General features: G+C 44.4%; 1 protein-coding gene across 1 annotated transcript in view; it reads left to right on the forward strand.

Moving 5' to 3' along the window:
- The window catches only part of EFEMP1 (EGF containing fibulin extracellular matrix protein 1), a 112053-nt gene that overhangs the window by 24109 nt on the left and 69509 nt on the right, over positions 1 to 18435 (forward strand). The window contains exons 2-3 of the mRNA XM_068232422.1: positions 10017 to 10095; positions 18347 to 18395. Of these exons, the coding sequence (XP_068088523.1) occupies positions 10018 to 10095; positions 18347 to 18395 (127 nt within the window). The 5' untranslated portion in view covers position 10017. The remainder of the gene's footprint in view (positions 1 to 10016; positions 10096 to 18346; positions 18396 to 18435) is intronic.

Here is an 18435-nt window from a genome sequence, read left to right on the forward strand (position 1 = left end):
AAAATCAATCAGTTTGCATTGCATTACATGTACGTCATAATTTAACGTGTCCATGTAAACGTAGAATGAAAGCCTAAGGGTGCCTTCACACTTATCCCTGTAATTTCTAACTGCATTTTTCAGGCATTTTTTTGTATTGGCGATTCTGCATTTTGCCATTTTTTACTTCCAATCCCTCTTTTTTTTTCTTTTTTCTTTTTTATGGCGACATGTTGCGGGTGTGAAGATCCTGATGGCCGCACTTATGGCCCATGTAAGTTGGCCCTCCACTCTGTGAAGGCCACCAAGGGGAGACTGTGGAGGAGTTGATACTTGGGAACATTAAGGGGCCCCCATCAAAATTTTGCTGGGGGGCCCAAGATTTGTAGTTACACCCCTGTCCCCCTCTCCTCTGCCTAACACTAACCTCCCCTATCCTCTGCCTAACACTAACCTCCCCTTCTCCTGTGCCTAACACTAACCCTCCTCCTCTGCCTAACAGTAACTTCCCTCCTCTGCCTAACACTAACCTCTCTCCTCTGCCTAATGCTAACATCCCCTCTCCTCTGCCTAATGCTAACCTCCCCTCTTCTCTGCCTAATGCTAACCTCCCCTCTCCTCTGCCTAGCACTAACCTCTCCTCTGCCTAACCCTAACCTCCTCTCTCCTCTGCCTAACACTAACCCTCCCTCTCCTCTGCCTAACACTAACCTCCCCTCTCCTACTCCTAACACTAACCTCCCCTCTCCTCTGCCTAATACTAACCGCTCTCCTCTGCCTAGCACTAACCTCTCCTCTGCCTTACACTAACCTTCCTCCTCTGCCCAACAGTAACTTCCCTCCTCTGCTAACACTAACCTCTCTCCTCTGCCTAGCACTAACTTCCCCTCTCCTCTGCGGAATGCTAACCTCCCCTCTCTTCTGCCTAGCACTAACCTCTCATCTGCCTAACACTAACCTCCCCTCTCCTCTGCCTAACACTAACCTCCCCTCTCCTGTGCTTAACCCCTCTGCCCAACACTAACCTCCCCTCTCCTCTGCCTAGCAATAACCTTCTCTCTCTTCTGCCTAACACTAACCTTCTCTCTCCTCTGCCTAACACTAATCTTCTCTCTCCTCTGCCTAACACTAACCTCCCCTATCCTCTGCCTAACCCTAACCTCCCCTCTTCTGTGCCTAACAAGAACCTCTCCTCTCCTCTACCTAACACAAACCTCCCCTCTCCTCTGCCTAACACTAACCTCCACTCGTCTCTGCCTAATATTAGCCTTGTCTCTTGTCCAAATTCCGCCAAGTCCAAGAAAATGTCACATCGGGCAAAATTGCAGGAAAGCTTTGGCCAGTGATGTTACAACTAAATCAATCAGTTTGGAAAATGCCCAGTCAGTTTCCACTTTGGCCAACTTTTGGCCATGCCCATAACATACACATATATTTTTTCCGTGGTCACTTTATTAGTTATGTCCTAGGTCAGGTCTTCTTTAATCTCCCACTTAAAATTGTGGCAAAGAAATGCAACACTTACTCAGCAGACTTTCATCCTTTAGGATTGGACTGTTTGTATATGCTTTCCATGGAGTGCTCCCTGTACTTGCTGCTCCAGTTCCTGCTTTGCAAGCTTTTATTAAATGTTGCTGTATTTGTGTACTATTGTGTATTATGTTGCTATGAATTATGCTTAAGAATCTCGACTGCTGCAGCTCACACCTTGCAGTGCAGCTCACTCCTGTCAATAATAGAGGCCATGTGGATCTGATTATAAGTGTCTCTTGAGTTCCATATATTACAGACGTCCGAGTTATACAAGGGACATTGCCAACAAGCTGAAACATCACATAGTAAGGGAAATTACTCAATCTGATTGTCGGCATAACCAATCTTTGATGTTCACATGTCAAGAGTGCACTTATCACTGGGGACTCCTCTTTCTTCAATTTAGCTGATATATTTTACTCCATGAATACAAATACAGAGGAAAGTATAAGTACCATAACGTTATGGGAAAAAGCTGTGTTTTTTATTTTTGGACAGCTGTACCTTTTGACATGGGATTTGTATTTCTTGTCTATTATTTATATATGCCTTTAAGGGGAAAGGAATGAGTAGGCTGTAGAACAGAATAAAAAGGGAGACTCCTAGTCCTTCATGCATAATTTAGGCATGGGTGAAAAGTTCCTCCACCTCCTGAAACTCAGGACTTTCTCCTCCCTCTCTTTCTTCTTCTCCTCACTTTCCTAGTTTCTTCCATTACTCTTCTTCTGGTTTTTGCTCCATCTTTTCTTCCCTTTTCATAATCTACTCCCTGTCTCCATTAGTATAAGTGAAATACAGTAGAATCCCTTTATAGTAAACTTCAAGGGACCAGAAGTTTACTATATCACAATTTGTCATGCATTTTATATGAATACAGACCCATTTGCAGGGACCCGGGGAAAGAGATTACAATAGCCAGAGGTTTACTATATCATAGTTTACTATAACGAGATTCAACTGTACCTACTGGCGTGTGATTCCTACTCTTAAAGTTTTAGTAATGACTGTTGTTTCTGTTCTTTGCTCTCCTATATCCTTGGCTCAGAATCTGCATTGTAGGAGACAAGTAGGTGGGAGGAGGTTCCTTTTAGGCATAAATAGTTCCTTTTAGTCATTAGCCAGTGCAGTGACCAACAGAATGGTCAAAGATGTAATGTAAACTATTGGCCTGCTGGGAGCGGACGCATCGCATGTAGCGTGTGAGCAGGCGAGTTAATTACAAACCGCTGTGCGCCACAGGAGAGGACAGGAGGGAGGCCCATAGAGAGGGAGAGAGGAATGATGTTGGCCCCCCTCTCCGCAGTGTCACCCATCTCTTCCCACTCAGTGGCACCTATACCTGGCTACCTATACTGGGGACACCTATACCTGGCTAACTATACTGGGCGGAACCTATACATGGATAGCTATACCGGGACACCTATACCCGGATACCTATACTGGGGCCGCTATACCTGGCTACCTATACTGGGAGCACCTATACCTGGATAGCTATACTGGGGGCACCTATATTTGGCTACTTATACTGGGGGACGTATACCTCGGTTCCTATACTGAAGGCACCTATACCTGGCTAGCTATACTGGGGGCACCTATACCTGGCTAGCTATATTGGGGTCACCTCCTGTATACTTGGCTACTTATACTAGAGGCAACTATACCTGGCTAGCTATACTGGGGGCACCTGTACCTGGCCTCCTATACAGGGGCACCTAAACCTGGCTTCCTATACAGGGGGCACCTATAAATCGCTTCCTATACTGGGGGCACTTATAACTAGCGACCTACCTATATAGAGGGCATTTGTATTTTTGGCCACAGCGCAGCTATAATGTGCAGTGCAAATTGTTGGGCCCTGGATAATAATTTCAAGTCAGGAGGAGCCCATCCTCACAACTTAGCTTCTGGCTGCAAAAACACTGCTCCCCTCCATGTAGTTGTCTTTACCCCCATGTAATTCTCCCCCTGGTGGCTGTCCCTCTTTATAACTGTTTTGAACTAGAGATGGCCCGAACGGTTTGACCGCGAAACGATTCGCGCAAACTTCCGTGGTTCGCGATCGAACGCAAACTATATGCGAGTTTGACCCTCCCCCTATACTACATCATTAGGGTCAGCTTTGACCCTCTACATCACAGTCAGCAGACACATGGTAGCCAATCAGGCTACAAATTACAATCCCTCCTGGAGCCCCCCCCCCCCCCCCTTCCTTATAAAAGGCAGGCAGCATCAGCCATTTCCCTCACTCGTGTGGCTGCAGCAATTAGAGAAGGGAGAGCTTGCTGCAGAGACATAGGGAAAGCTTAGTTAGGCTCTTGTTAGGCTTGTTAGCTTGCTCCTTGCTGATACTTATTGCTAAAAAGCACCCCTCAATAGCTTTTTTGAGAGCTAATGTTGTTCTTGTAATCTATTTGTGTGTGTGTGTGTGTGTGTGTGTGTGTGTGTGTGTGTGTGTGTGTGTGTGTGTGTGTGTCCCACAGACACTTGCATATACTGCCCTGTCAGTCAGTCGCAGCTGGCCTTTGGCCCCTTGGTAATTCCTACTGTGCCACTGCCAGGCCCAGCACATTCAGTGACTACCTGTTCACGGTACCTGTGTGTGTGTCAGCTGCACATTTGTAATACCAATCCCTGCATACCTGTTCAGTGCACCTACCTACGTCACCGCACGCAGTGTTATATTATATAACAGTCACTGCACCTGTTCACAGTACCTGTGTGTGTGTGACAGCTGCACATTTGTAATACCAATCACTGCATACCTGTTCAGTGCACCTGTGTGACCGCACGCTGTTTAATATACCAGTCCGTGCATACCTGTTAACTGCACCTGTGTGACAGCTGCACATTGTATTGTAATACCAGTTACTGCATACCTTTCACTGCACCTGTGTGACTGCACATTTTATTAGTCAAGTCAGTGCATACCTTTCACTTCATCCCCACCGATATGGACAAAACAATAGGCAGAGGCAGACCGAGAGGCAGGCCACCCGGCAGGTCTGTTCGAGGTCGTGCTGACGTGATTGTGTGCGGCCCTGGACCAAAGTACAGTGCTCAGAAGAAGGCACGTCCATTCAACTCCCAAAATTGTCAGGATGTGGTTGACTATTTAACACAGAACACCTCATCTTCCGCAGCCACCAGCACTACTCCAAGCACCCCATCCGCTACATTTGACACTTCGCAGGAGTTATTGGTGGGAAATTCACTGATTCACAGCCATTATTGTTACAACAAGATGAAGGTGCTAAGCAAGTTACACCACCTCATATGTCTGAGTTAGGCAACACTATGGATGTAAGGTGTGAGGAAGAGGATGATGAAGTACCTGCTGTTGGTGAAGTTTTGGAGGTGTCTGATGCAAACGAAGCTGGGGAGGATGATTATGATGATGGTGATTATGATGATACGGATGTCACGTGGTTTCCCAATAGAGATGAACGGGGGACAGTTCAGAGGGGAAGTCAGAGAGAAGTAGGAGGAGACGAGTTCCTGAAAGAAGCAGGGGGAGCTCGTTGTCAGAAACAGCTGGTGGCAGTGTCTGGCGCCATGTATCACCACCTATGGACAGCCAGCCAACATGCCCTTCAACGTCAGTTGCTAACGCAACCATAGTGCCCACACCCCAGGGCTCAGCGGTGTGGAAATTTTTGTGTGTGTCTGCCTCAGATGAGAGCAATGCCATCTGTTCTCTCTGCCACCAAAAATTGAGCCGTGGAAAGGCCAACACCCGCATAGGGACAACTGCCTTACCAAGGCACATGGAGAAAAGGCAAGACTGCAATGGGAAGACCACCTGAGGAAAAACAGCAGACAAAAACAAAGCCACCCTCCTTTTCCTCTTCCTCCTTCAGGTGCATCGTTTTCAGCCGCTTTCTCCCTTGCACCTTCACAATCACAGCCACCCTCCTCCACTCCGCCTCTCAACTTGAGCGGTTCCTGCTCCTCTGCTCACAGCAGCACCCAGGTGTCCATAAAGGAAATTTTGGAGTGGAAGAAGCCAATGTCTGTCAGTCACCCCCTTGCCCGGCGTCTGACAGCTGGCTTGGTGAAACTGTTAGCTCACCAGCTGTTACCATACCAGCTGGTGGACTCTGAGGCCTTCCGAAAATTTGTGGCCAATGGGACACCGCAGTGGAAGATACCAGGCTGCAATTATTTCTCAAAAAAGGCGATACCCAAACTGTACCATAAAGTTGAAAGGCAAGTGGTGTCATCTCCGGCACACAGCGTTGGGTCAAGGGTCCATCTGACCATGGATGCCTGGTCTGCCAAGCACGGTCAGGGCAGGTACATTACTTACACAGCCCATTAGGTCAACCTAGTGACCGCTGGCAAGCAGGGAGTATGTGGCTGTGCAGCGGACCTAGTTGTAACACCTCCACGGCTTGCAGGCAGGCCTCCTTCCACCTCCTCTCTTTCTCCTCCTACTCCTCCTGCTACATCTTCTTCACTGTCATCCTCCTCCTTCTTGGCTAAGTGGCAATACAACTCTTCTGTTGCTGCGATCTCCTCTCCAGCTACACAGCCCCAGCTCCCCAGGGCCTATGCTGCATGCCAGGTACGACGGAGTCACACCATCTTAGACATGTCTTGCCTCAAAGCCGGAGAGTCACACTGGAGCAGCTCTCCTGGCTGCTCTTAACAAACAGGTGGATCAGTGGCTGACCCCGCACAAGCTGGAGATCAGCAACGTGGTGTGTGACAACGGCAGCAATCTCATTTTGGCTTTGAATTTGGGAAAGTTGACACATGTACCCTGCATGGTACATGTGCTGACTCTAATAATTCAGAGATTTGTGTGTAAGTACCCAGGCTTACAGGACATCCTGAAGCAGTCTAGGAAGGTGTGTGGGCATTTCAGGCGGTTTTAAACGTCCACGGCACGCTTTGCCGATATTTAGCGGAGAAACAAATTGCCGGTGAGGCGCTTGATTTGCGATAGCCCAACTCGCTGGAATTCAACGCTCCTGATGTTTAACTGCCTGCTACAACAGGAGAAAGCCATCAACCAGTATCTCTACAATTACAGTGAAAGGACATGCTCTGGGGAGATGGGGATGTTTTGGCCAAAGTACTGGACACTCATGCGAAATGCCTGCAGGCTCATGCCGCTGTTTGAGGAGGTGACAAACATGGTAAGTCGCAGTGAAGGCACCATCAGCGACTCGATACCATATGCTTTCTTCCGGGAGCAAGCCGTGTGTAGAGCTGTGGTTAAAACTGTGGAGGAGCGTGAACAGGAACAGTTACAGGAACAGGAGGAAGAGTTGTGGGATCAATTTTCATCAGTACCAGATGTTTCCTCAACACCTGCGGCAGCACAGAGGGGGGAGGAGGAGGAGGAAGAGTCATATGGGGAAGAGGAGTCAGATGATGAGGAAGGTGGTTTGATTTTTTTTAGGAGGAGGCGGAAGAACAACCGCAGCAGGTGTCGCAGGGGGCTTGTGCTGCTCAACTTTCCCGTGGTATTCTTCGTGGCTGGGGGGAGGAGGAGAACTTACCTGACATCACTGAGGAAGAACAAGAGGAGATGGATAGTACGTCTGCATCCAGATTTGTGCAGATGGCGTCTTTCATGCTGTTCAGCCTGTTGAGGGACCCCCTTATAAAAAAACTCAAGGGGAATGACCTGTACTGGGTGGCCACGCTACTAGACCCCCGGTATAAGCACAAAGTGGCGGAGATGTTACCAACTCACCTGAAGGCAGAAAGGATGCAGCACTTGCAGAACAAGCTGGCAACTATGCTTTACAGTGCGTTTAAGGGTGATGTCACAGCACAACAGAATAAAGGTACCACTGCCAGTAATCTTTCTCCCATGTCCACGTAGGCAAGGACAGGATGCTCCAGCGATCTCATGGTGATGTCGGACATGCGGACATTCTTTAGTCCAACGCCTTGCCTTAGCCTTTCCGGATCCACCCTCCACCAATGCCTCGACCAGCCGGTAGCCGACTACCTGGCCTTAAGTCTGGATGTAGACACTATGAGCATCGATGAACCCCTGGACTACTGGGTGCGCAGGCTTGACCTGTGGCCAGAGCTGTCCCAATTTGCCATCCAACTTCTGTCTTGCCCTGCCTCAAGCGTCCTGTCAGAAAGGACCTTCAGTACATCTGGAGGCATTGTCACTGAGAAGAGAAGTTGACTAGGTCACAAAAGTGTTCAGTACCCACCTTTATCAAAATTAATGAGGCATGGATCTTGGAGGGCTACTGCCCGTCCGAAGACTAAGTCAGTCCCCACACACAGCATCTCTGCCTGCACGCCTTGTGACTGCCTGCCCCAAGACTAAGTTGCTCCCAACACATCATCTCTGCCTGCAGGTCGCTTGACTGCCTTCTTCGCCACCACCAATAGGGTCCAGGACTCCAGGCGGATTCCTGAATTTTTAAGGCCGCTGTAATAATTTTTCTGGTGCGTGCACATGCCTGCCTAATTTTTCTGGCTGCACTGCAGCTGCAATAACAAAACAAAAGACATGCACATGTGTCAATTCCCCTTCATGATCGTTAGCTTGCTGCGGTGAAGGGGCTTGCGTATCACAATGAAGCTATGACCGCTGGCTATATGAGTGTCTCGGGGGGGGGGGGCACACCCAAGATAATAAGGTTGTTGCTTCATTGTGTACAGACCAAATTCGATCAGCTGGACTGTCACTGTTCTGTCATTGAGCTACCTCAGCCCGGTGACCATATGGGCTTGAAAACCGCTATCGCCTGGACTCTCGCCATGGTGCGCACCAGTCTAGCACGGCCGTCACTACACAAACAGCTGTTTGCGGTGCGTTACACAGTGAATTTGGTCTGTCAGTGTGAAGCAGTACACTAATTACACTACCTGATTGATGTATACACATGAGTATACACATGAAAGATGTTTTAAAGCACTTTAGGCCTCCAATTTAGCAATAAAACGTGATTTCTGCCCTTTAACGCTGCTGTACGTAAAATTCTGATTTTTTTTCCCCCCTGGACTTTTGGCATGTATCCCACTCCGCCATGCGCCCCTCCAGGTGTTAGACCCCTTGAAACATCTTTTCCATCACTTTTGTGGATAGCATAAATGTTTCTAGCTTTCAAAGTTCGCCTCCCTATTGAAGTCTATTGCGGTTCGCAAAAGTTTGCGTGAACCAAACTTTGCGGAAGTTCATGTTCGAGGTTGGCGAACCAAAAATTGGAGGTTCGAGCCATCCCTATTTTGAACCTCACTGACAGTGGAGCTGGTGCCAACTTTGTGCAGCACATATCTGTACACTAGATGAGACAAAAGATATAATAATGATGTGGTTATTGAAAATAATGTTCAATATATACAGCAGTGAAAAACTGATCTAATAGATAATACAGTATAAGCACAGCGAAATAATCCCACACTCACCAAAGAGGGCTAAATATCTAGTAATGACACAACTATATACACAATATACAGATCTGAGCAGTACCAAATTGTCAATCAAGCAGAATACAGCATAAAAAACCAGGAGAACGAGGGCCTGTTTCCACTTAATGCGAATTCGTATTGCGATTCTCCACAATGGATCTGCAACCAATGCTTGTCAATGAAATCATTTCTATGAAATGCATTGGTGCCATTGCAGAGCGATACAGTGCACTGCGGGGAAAAATATGTATTGCATGCTGCAGATTTCTGCAGCACACATCCGATTCCCCCCAGCAGTGTAGTGACAGCTGCATCCGGAATTCCGCGTTGTACTACACATACAAATCATTATATCATAAGTTTATTTTCACTTCAGATTCCCTTTAAAGTGTAACTGTCGGGCATAAAATAAAAAATCAATTCATTATTTTTATCTGTTAAACACGTAATAAGGATGCTAATCAGGCAATCCAAAATTTAAAATCTCTATTACTTTTTTTGTTTATAAATGATCATTCCCCAGTTTACCCGACTCTTATTTGGTACGTTGCCGCAAAAAGGAAGTTGCAGGGCATGCTGGGTTGTCCTTTTTGGCTTCTGAACATTAGTTAAGTCTGTGGGGAAATAAAGAAACAAAAAAAGACAACCCAGCATGCCCTGCAACTTCCTTTGTGCGGCAATGTACCAAATAAGAGTCAGGTAAACTGGGGAATGATCATTTATAAACAAGAAAAGTAATAGAGATTTTAACTTTTGGATTGCCTGGTTAGCATGCGTATTACGTGTTTAACAGGTAAAAATAAAGAATTGATTTTTTTTTATTTTATGCCCGACAGTTACACTTTAATGAGGAAAATAGTAAACGCAATACATCGTGCAAAACTGAAACTGAGCAAATTAAAATTGTTCATGTAGCCCTCGGCTTACGTCTAAATTACTTTTTACTAAATTACTTTTGAAAATTATATCAGTTGATGGTAGATTACTATTAGATTACTAGTAGTAGTCAGATTACTCATATGTCTAGTCAGGAGAAGTTTCAAAATACTGAGATTCCCTGGAACTGAATCATTTTCAGGCGAACAGCATGTGATGTGCGTCTCTTTTCATTTCAGCATGCTGAGCATACTGTTTTTCGCCACCTTGATTCAATCAATATCAACGCAGGACACCGATGAGACAATCACATATACGGTAAGTCTGTGCAGTCATTCTTTTGAAAACTATTCAGATTCAAAAACTTAAAGCTCTAGTCTAGGCCTGTGTTTTTAATGCATATGTAGAAAGTATCACAATTTGCAAAGCACAAAGATTTATACACTGCACATAATCATGTTTGCATCATTGATTAATGACATGGCTTGAAATGTTTGCAATGCTTGCTTCCTGTGCTAATGTCACATGCTTGCAATACTTGCCTGGACTGAACAGCAGTTTATGAGCTGTCTAATCTCCTTCCTCTGACACATCCTCACCCTCAGGAGACAATAAGGGAGATGCCGGGAATCGGGGCACTAGCCTTTTTGTTTTCTGTAAACACAAAGTTAAAGGGAACCCGAAGCGAGAAATATATGGAGGCTGCCATATCTATTTCCTGTCAAACAATCCCAGTAGCCTGGCAGACCTGCTGATCTATTCGGCTGCAGTTGCGCCTGAATCACACCTGAAACAAGCATGCAGCTAATCTTGTCAGATTTGACAATAGTGTCAGAAACACCGGATCTGCTGCATGCTTGTTCAGGGTCTGTGGCTGAAAGTATTAGAGGCAGAGGATCAGCAGGATAGCCAGGCGAATGATATTACTTGAAAGTAAATAAATATAGCAGCCTCCATATCCCTTTCACTTCAGGTGTCCTTTAGCCTCGTCCACCTGCTCTCTGTATGCCCCATGAGAGAGAGCAGAGGGAGGAAGTGGGTGTGGCCAGAGGACAACTCTGTGCAAAGGAAGAAACTCCTACTCTGCAGTGGCATAACTACAATTCATGTGGGCCCCTAGCAAAACTTTGATGAGGCCCCTTAATGTTTGCAGCCCTTCCCTTGCCTCCCCTTGGTGCCCTTCATGGCCTTGGGGCCCATCCCACAAGGGTCACAAACCATCATAATCTTCACACCCATAACAAGTGTAGCCACAAAACACCTGACCTGAAGTATAGTCCCCGTATCACAGGAAGGGAAGGTTAGGTCAAAGCTCTGGGCCCCCCCTGCAATCGCAGGGGCCACTTCCCTCTAGTTATACCCTTGCTCTGCTGGCAAGTCTATATGAGTATATTTAAAGGGAATCTGAGGTTTGGAAACTCACTTCAGGTTTTATACATACCTGGATACCACAGAGTCTTCCCAGTCCTAGGTCCATCCTGATGTCACTGTGCCATCCCTGGTTCAAGTTATTCCAATAGCTATTCGGTGCTCCTCAAGCAGCCTTGGGAAATACTATAGTACTGGGGGTGGAGGCACCCAAAAATAGGCAATGTAATGAAACAAAAGTATGGTGGAGGGAGGGTGTCTTTACCACTCAAGATGGAAGAACCCAAACCAAAGGGTTAATGTAAAAAGATTAAATTATTTATTCAGCAGGATTAAAAGAACAACGCGTTTCACGGGTCTCAGCCCGCTTCTTCAGGTCAATACAAGTGCCTTTAAAATAAGTACCTTTAAAATATGGTCACAAGCATGGCGTCCATGCTTGTGACCATATTTTAAAGGTACTTGTATTGACCTGCAGAAGCAGGCTGAGACCCGTGAAACGCGTTGTCCTTTTTATCGTGCTGAATAAATAATTTAATCTTTTTACATTAACCCTTTGGTTTGGGTTCTTCCATCTTGAGTGGTAAAGACACCCTCCCTCCACCTTATTTTTGTTTTAATTACATTACCTATTTTTGGGGCGCCTCCACCCCCAGTACTATACATTACATCTTCTTTGGAGGTGTTCACCTTCCAGGTGTGGTGTCATCTACAACCAAGAAGGACCAACCAGGAGTGCGACCATCCAGTTCCAGTTGGACCTGGAATACCGAGCGGGGATGGTTATTTCCCCGTTGGCGATATACGGTGGTTGCAGGGACTGCAACCCACCTTTGTGAGTATAAATACTCTTGTACTACAATCTAACATCTAATACCCCACAATACTGCACCATTTGGCTCCTGGTATCTCCTTGTCATACAGGTGACCGTGGTATCCCCACAGTGACCACCTTTTCTATTGGAAAAAGCTAGTTGTAAAGACAAGCGCATCTGTACTCTGCATGTGCGATTCCAGGCTCGTGTATGCGCAGTACAGGTGGGTTCCTCTTTAGAACTACCAGAGGATGTGAGTAGTTTCAAAGGCTTCCCGAGGAGTACCAAAGACCTAGCTGGTCAAATATCTTCAACCAGGGCTGTTGTAGGAATGAGGGCTGCATTACAAAGCTGCGTTACAAAGCATCCATTGCACCGCAATGCACCACTCTGATCAAGGCCTTCGATATTTTAAGACAAGTGATTTTGGTTATTTCCTCAGAGAAACAGGATTATTAACACTCTGATATCTCTGCCTACATCTTTCCTCTCTACATAGGAAACACTCACTGCTTTGAACCAAAGGATATAGTCTGGAGATGCTAAAGTTTTTACTCCCTGCCTGTCTTGTACATCCAATTACATGTAAAGATATAGGAATCTCTGGATTATGCAGACCAAACGCTGTACCATAACCATGGCTGCACAGAAATGACATCTGAACAACATTATAAATAGGGTTGGTCGGAAATGCTGATTCCCGACTCCACCGAAATTCCAATTTCCGCAAGCGCCGATTACCAATTCTGAGGATTACTGATTTCTGTTTTCCGATTTCCAAGCTCCAATTTCTGAGTAGTGCATTCTCTGTTTGGCCAAATACTTCTGAGTTGACTCTGAATTCTCTAAATGGTCCAATGCTTACGAGTTCTGTGATTGGGCTATAACCTATAATTACCGAGTTTCAATAATGCAGACTTTCCACAGGAAATTTCAATTCAGCAAAATCCCAATGAGCATCCCTAATTATAAACCCCTTTCTGACAGCATACCAAAATTAAAACATTGCTTTACTAACATTAAAATAACCCTGTAGAACCCCAACCTACCCCATCCTTAACCACTTCAGCCTATCTGGACGAGTATACTCGTCCAGATAGGCGCCGCTCAAGTCTAACTGAACCACAATACAATAGAGAGGGTGTGCCCTACTGTAATGTAAATTATTATATTGGCTGACAACAGTGTGCTAGTAATAGAGAAGATCAATGTACAAAAAGGCAAACATATTCCTGAAACAGCACCACTGCAATATTCATTCATTACCTGGAAACAGTCAAGTCAAGCATCCACTCATATAATGTATCAAAGTACTTTACTTTAGTAATAATCAGCTAAAAAAAAGAGACAAACAACCTTAAAAACAAATATTAAGAAAGGTGTGGTCCGCAACAAAAATCTCTCCACAAAACCGTAATTTATTTAGGACATATCCTCAAGCAAGTATAAAAGTACATAAGCTGACATGTTTCGGGCAAGTCGGCCCTTAATCATAACCTTAAAAACAATTAAAAATACAAGGACCAATAGGTCCACACCACAGATATAGCAGGTTTAAACATATATATAGGCAAAGCTAAAGTCCCCAAATAAGGGCTACCAAAAGCCTTCAATTGCATTATTTTAAAACTATAGGGGATGGAATAGGAGAAATAGTGTATCCCCCCCCCCCCCCCTTTTTTTGTATTTGCTTATAAAATGCATAGAAAAAAATGAATTACTGAAAACAAGTACTGCCCACAAAGAGCTTAATTTGTGGCGAAAAAAAAACAAGATATAGAGCTTTTACATGTGATGAGCAGCAATAAAGTTATTGAATGGGAGGAGCGCTGGCAGGGGAAAATTGCTTCCATCCTTGAAGTGAAAACAACTGTAGGCTGAACCGGCTACCTAGCCACTTATTGGTTAACTACTGAATTTACCTATTCTCTGTAATTTACCCCAATTTGTGAACAATCATTTTTTTCCTCATTGACTTTTTTGTATTCCTTGTTACAAGATATAAGCAAATTGCTTCTGTAGATCCGAGATCCAAATTGTATTGAGCATATTATATCATCTAATATAATAATATTTTATTTGATGTGTTAATTGATCTGCATTTGTATAGTGAGCTATCACCATGATTATAAAGAGAATCCACGCTATCTTTCACATCCAGTAAAATGGAAAGGGATTTTTTTTAGATCCCATCATCTCTGCTTATTATTCATCTTTCATCCCCTCTGGCTTATCACATACTTGTCACTCAGTTATTAATAACTCATTATACATCAAACATTATTAGTGCTTCTACTCAGCTGCAACCTACCACATTATCAGTGCCATGAGATACTAAATATGTGTAACTACAGAATAAAAACGAATTTTATCCCACTGTGTTAAATTCTAACCGGATGTAATTTCATCCGAAATGGCTGGAATGTATTGGAAGGATTTTTAGAATAAAGATGTTCTCTGCACGTTATGCTAAGGTTTGTTCACATTAGTTTCAGAAGCATATGTTGGATGTTTATACTTCAACCAACAGTATTACATGACATAAGCTTCCAATCTGCAAACTACCAGCTATGGCCAAGGCCAGTTTTATACTTTTAGTGCCCCTAGGCCAACTTTCTTGTTCCCCTTCCATGTGCAGACCACTCATTCATATGTTATGTCCATGAAAAGCAGCCCCTCTCCTTCATGTACAGCTCTTCTGGGAAGCAGCACCCCTCTTCCACGTGTTGCTCCCTATTTGCAGCCTCCTTCTCCATTTTCAGCAAACCTTATTCCATGTCCAGCCACCCCCTTGTGGTGCAGCTACCCAAGGCCCTAGCCTTTGTGGCCTTCCCAGAAATCCAGCCCTGGCTACAGCTTTGTACAGATAACACATTTGCATTGTTTGCTCATCTTAATGGATCATTATTGGTTAAACCAAAAGCGAAACCATTGTTCTTACAGCTGGGTGTGCCGCACACTCACTAACCCACCAACCCCCGCCCAATAGAATGTTCCCAGCTACATATGAGCAGCATGTCTACACAGCAATCACTACTGAAATTGTCATTCTGAATGCTCAGGATAACAAATATTGCTGGACTCATCGGTACAAAGTATACTAACAAATCACTGCAAATCTATTTTTTTACAAATAGGGTGCAGTAACCACTATTGGCCTTTACGAAACTCTGTGCTCATTACTGAAGCTGCCATAGATCCTGCCTGGTGCACACAAAGGCTCCAGAAATGACGTAGATTTACTGTAGCAGAGGCAGAAGAGGTTAACATCTGATACCTTATTGGTTACTTTCAGCAACTGATCCAGTTTTCATTGCACCCTTCTTAAAATATCACTCAGACTTCATGTACAGTAAATTCTCTCTGTGTGCTATATTAAAGAGGAGCTGTTAGGTATAAGGTCTCAGAGAAAAAAACACATATATCAGTAGCTAAATATTGGCTGTACTTACATTATGCATTTCTCTGTCCACATTTGGATTTCACAGAATTTTTATATAGTATGATGCTCCAGTCCTGACAGCTCATGGCAGGTTCCATGTTTGTCTGTCTCCTATAAAGCCAATTGTGTCGTCATGCCCTCCCTGCTTCCTGATGATTCAATTCACAAAAAAGATCCTAGGGACAACACTACTGTGCAGTGAATATTAATTAGCCATGTGGCTAGGAACAATTGCGGACTCATGCAGTATACTTTGCCCTGTGATTTTTCAGTGCTGTGAGCTGGACTGCATTACAAGCTGCTGTAACATGAGCCTGTAACTTCTCACTAGCAGCCGAGGGGAGGACCCAAGGTGGGGAGAAGTAGTCCCAGAATGCTTTGCAGTATGTTATGTGGCCTCTCGTCCTTTTAAGAGCTTGGGAATAACAGCCTTGCTGTTCAGCACACATCAAAAGTAAGAGAGAGTTTCAACTTCAGTATTGCCTTTTTGGCTTCCTTCTAAACTGTTTAACACAGGAGAATAGAGGTTTAAATTAGCTTTTGCAGCCTGACAGTTACTCTTTAAACTCAATTTTTTTTTTTACTTTAACAGACTGAGGGAGCTCACCACAGCCAGCAATGATATTTTAGATACTGTATAGGGTTTCTGAACATGGATGAAAACCATAATGTATGGGGAAAAAAATACAAATGTACCTGTACCGGCCATAACAAAACAGCTGATCTAGTGAACTTTATTTTACTCCCTGAAGTGCAGTGAACCTTTAAACAGCACAGCGAGGAACATCTGTGTGCCAGATACCTTGGATATTACTTTTCAACGAGAAACAGCTCAAGTATAAACTTGGATTCCAGAAGGGTGCATCTCATTTTGATAATAAAAGTTTAGAAAACTTTGTTGAAGTTTGAGAACTTGTGAACTAGGACCCCTCTACACTAAATTTTAAACACTATAACTGAATAGTGTAATACAGTAGAGTATCAGTTTTCTGGCACTGATGGGGATCGGTTGATACCGCATAAATGTGCTTTCTGGTTGCTTGAGACTCAAAATAAGCCTAGCTAATACAGTACTATACCCCACTCTATATACATACCATAAACTCTGTATTAAATGTTAAAATACAGTAGTTGAAAGTATATTCACCTTGGAGAAGCACAGCAGAGCCCACAAACAGCCTAAAAAGTTGGACCTCACCACTGTAATTAATTTGTGTTGGTTGGTTGAGACTGCTGTATAATTCATTCAAATAAGGATCTCTGTTATACAGAACTACTGGGATGCAGGGGCATTGCTAGGATCCGAAGAGAACCGGGGCACTTTTGGGCACCCAAGCTGGAAAATGAGTGTGGCCACGCACCATAATGTGGGTGTGGTCATGGGTGCAGCCATATTTACATGAACTTAACTGTGGTCTAAGTAGGCCTGCCCATCAAAATGTTAGATGAAGCCCCCTCTCCATTAATACAAAAAAAAATGCAGCATATCACATAAATAGGCAGTGTCACTTAAACATAACCCGGCAGAGTTACCTGACTTCTATGCTGGCTGGTCTGGCTTTCTGCTGGGCGGGCTGGTCTGCTGCCAGGTTATCTGGCAGTTCCCCCATAGAATTCCCTGACCTTCTAGTGGGCCCCCTCCCATTCAGGCACCACAACTCCCAGCATGCCCCATAGAAGAACCACAGCTCCCTGCATGCCCCCATAAAGGCATGACCTCATCACAGCAGCCAGCATGGCGCCAAAGCACCCAGTATGCCCACACAGAGGCATCACAGGACCTAGCACACCCTGATTGATGCACCACAGCTCCCAGCATGCACGCAATTGAGGCAATACAGCTGGCTCTGCCAGGGGGACATCCGGGGCACCCCATAAAAGATCCAGGGCATGTGCCACTGATCTTTGGGGCTAGCAACGCCCCTGTTGGGATGGATTGCAATCTCTCTGAAATTGAATTTGAATTGTAACATGTATTATCCATTGTGCTCTGTGCAACAATCTATTACTGTATATACTCTAGTATAAACTGACAATATTTGCTCCTAAAATGTCCTCAAAGCAAAATCTTGGTTTATACTCAGGTCATATGTTGGTACTGGTGTCTAGTGGATCTCCTCCTTCTTGTATACAGTGTTCCCTGCATCCCCTAATTTCAGAGTAATGGCAGCGGAAGCAGTGGGAAGCACTGAGGCCAGATGACATTGCATCATGACTCTCTATGGCCTCAATTCACTAAGCTTTACTGAACGTTATCAAACACTTTATCGAGCGTTTGACAATTTACCTCATGAGTAAAATCTAATTTTGAATTCACTAAGGTGCTATAAGTTTATCAAATGTTTTATCGATAAAACGTTCAATAAATCTATAGCACCTTAGTGAATTCAAAATTAGATTGTACTCATGAGGTAAATTATCAAACGTTCGATAAAGTGTTCGATAAAGCTTAGTGAATTGCGGCTATTGTCTTCAATTCCATTAGATTTGGCCTCTAGTGTTTGCAGCTCATTCTCTGTTTCCTGGTTCACCTCCCTCCCCATGCAGGTGCACTGTATGGGGTAGGGAGAGGGGACCACCAGGTAATGCTATATGGGGTAGGGGGAATATCTAGAGTCAACCTACCACTGTATGGAGGAGGGAGGGGGCCACTAGACCACCAGAGAAACAATATTGGGATGTTAAAAGTAGTGGACTGGGTCTCTACCTTAGGTTTATACTCCAGTCAAACAATTTTTCTGGTGTCTGATGTAAAAAAACAAGTACATTGGCTTATATTAGAGTCACTTTATATATTCGAATATACAGTATATGGTACTGTTATACAAATGTGTAATATTCATAATAATAATAATTCTAAAAACGTAATATATGATGCAATGCAGCCTAAATTGATGTCTGGGAATTACAGTACTAACTGCATTCTTGATGTCCTCTCCTTTAGCAATGCACTGATGGTTACGAGTGGGACCCAATAAGGCAGCAATGCAAAGGTAAGATACATCTGCCACTATTGTGTACATACTGTGTGTA

Source organism: Hyperolius riggenbachi, chromosome 4, assembly GCF_040937935.1.
Source record: "Hyperolius riggenbachi isolate aHypRig1 chromosome 4, aHypRig1.pri, whole genome shotgun sequence".
NCBI lineage: Eukaryota > Metazoa > Chordata > Amphibia > Anura > Hyperoliidae > Hyperolius > Hyperolius riggenbachi.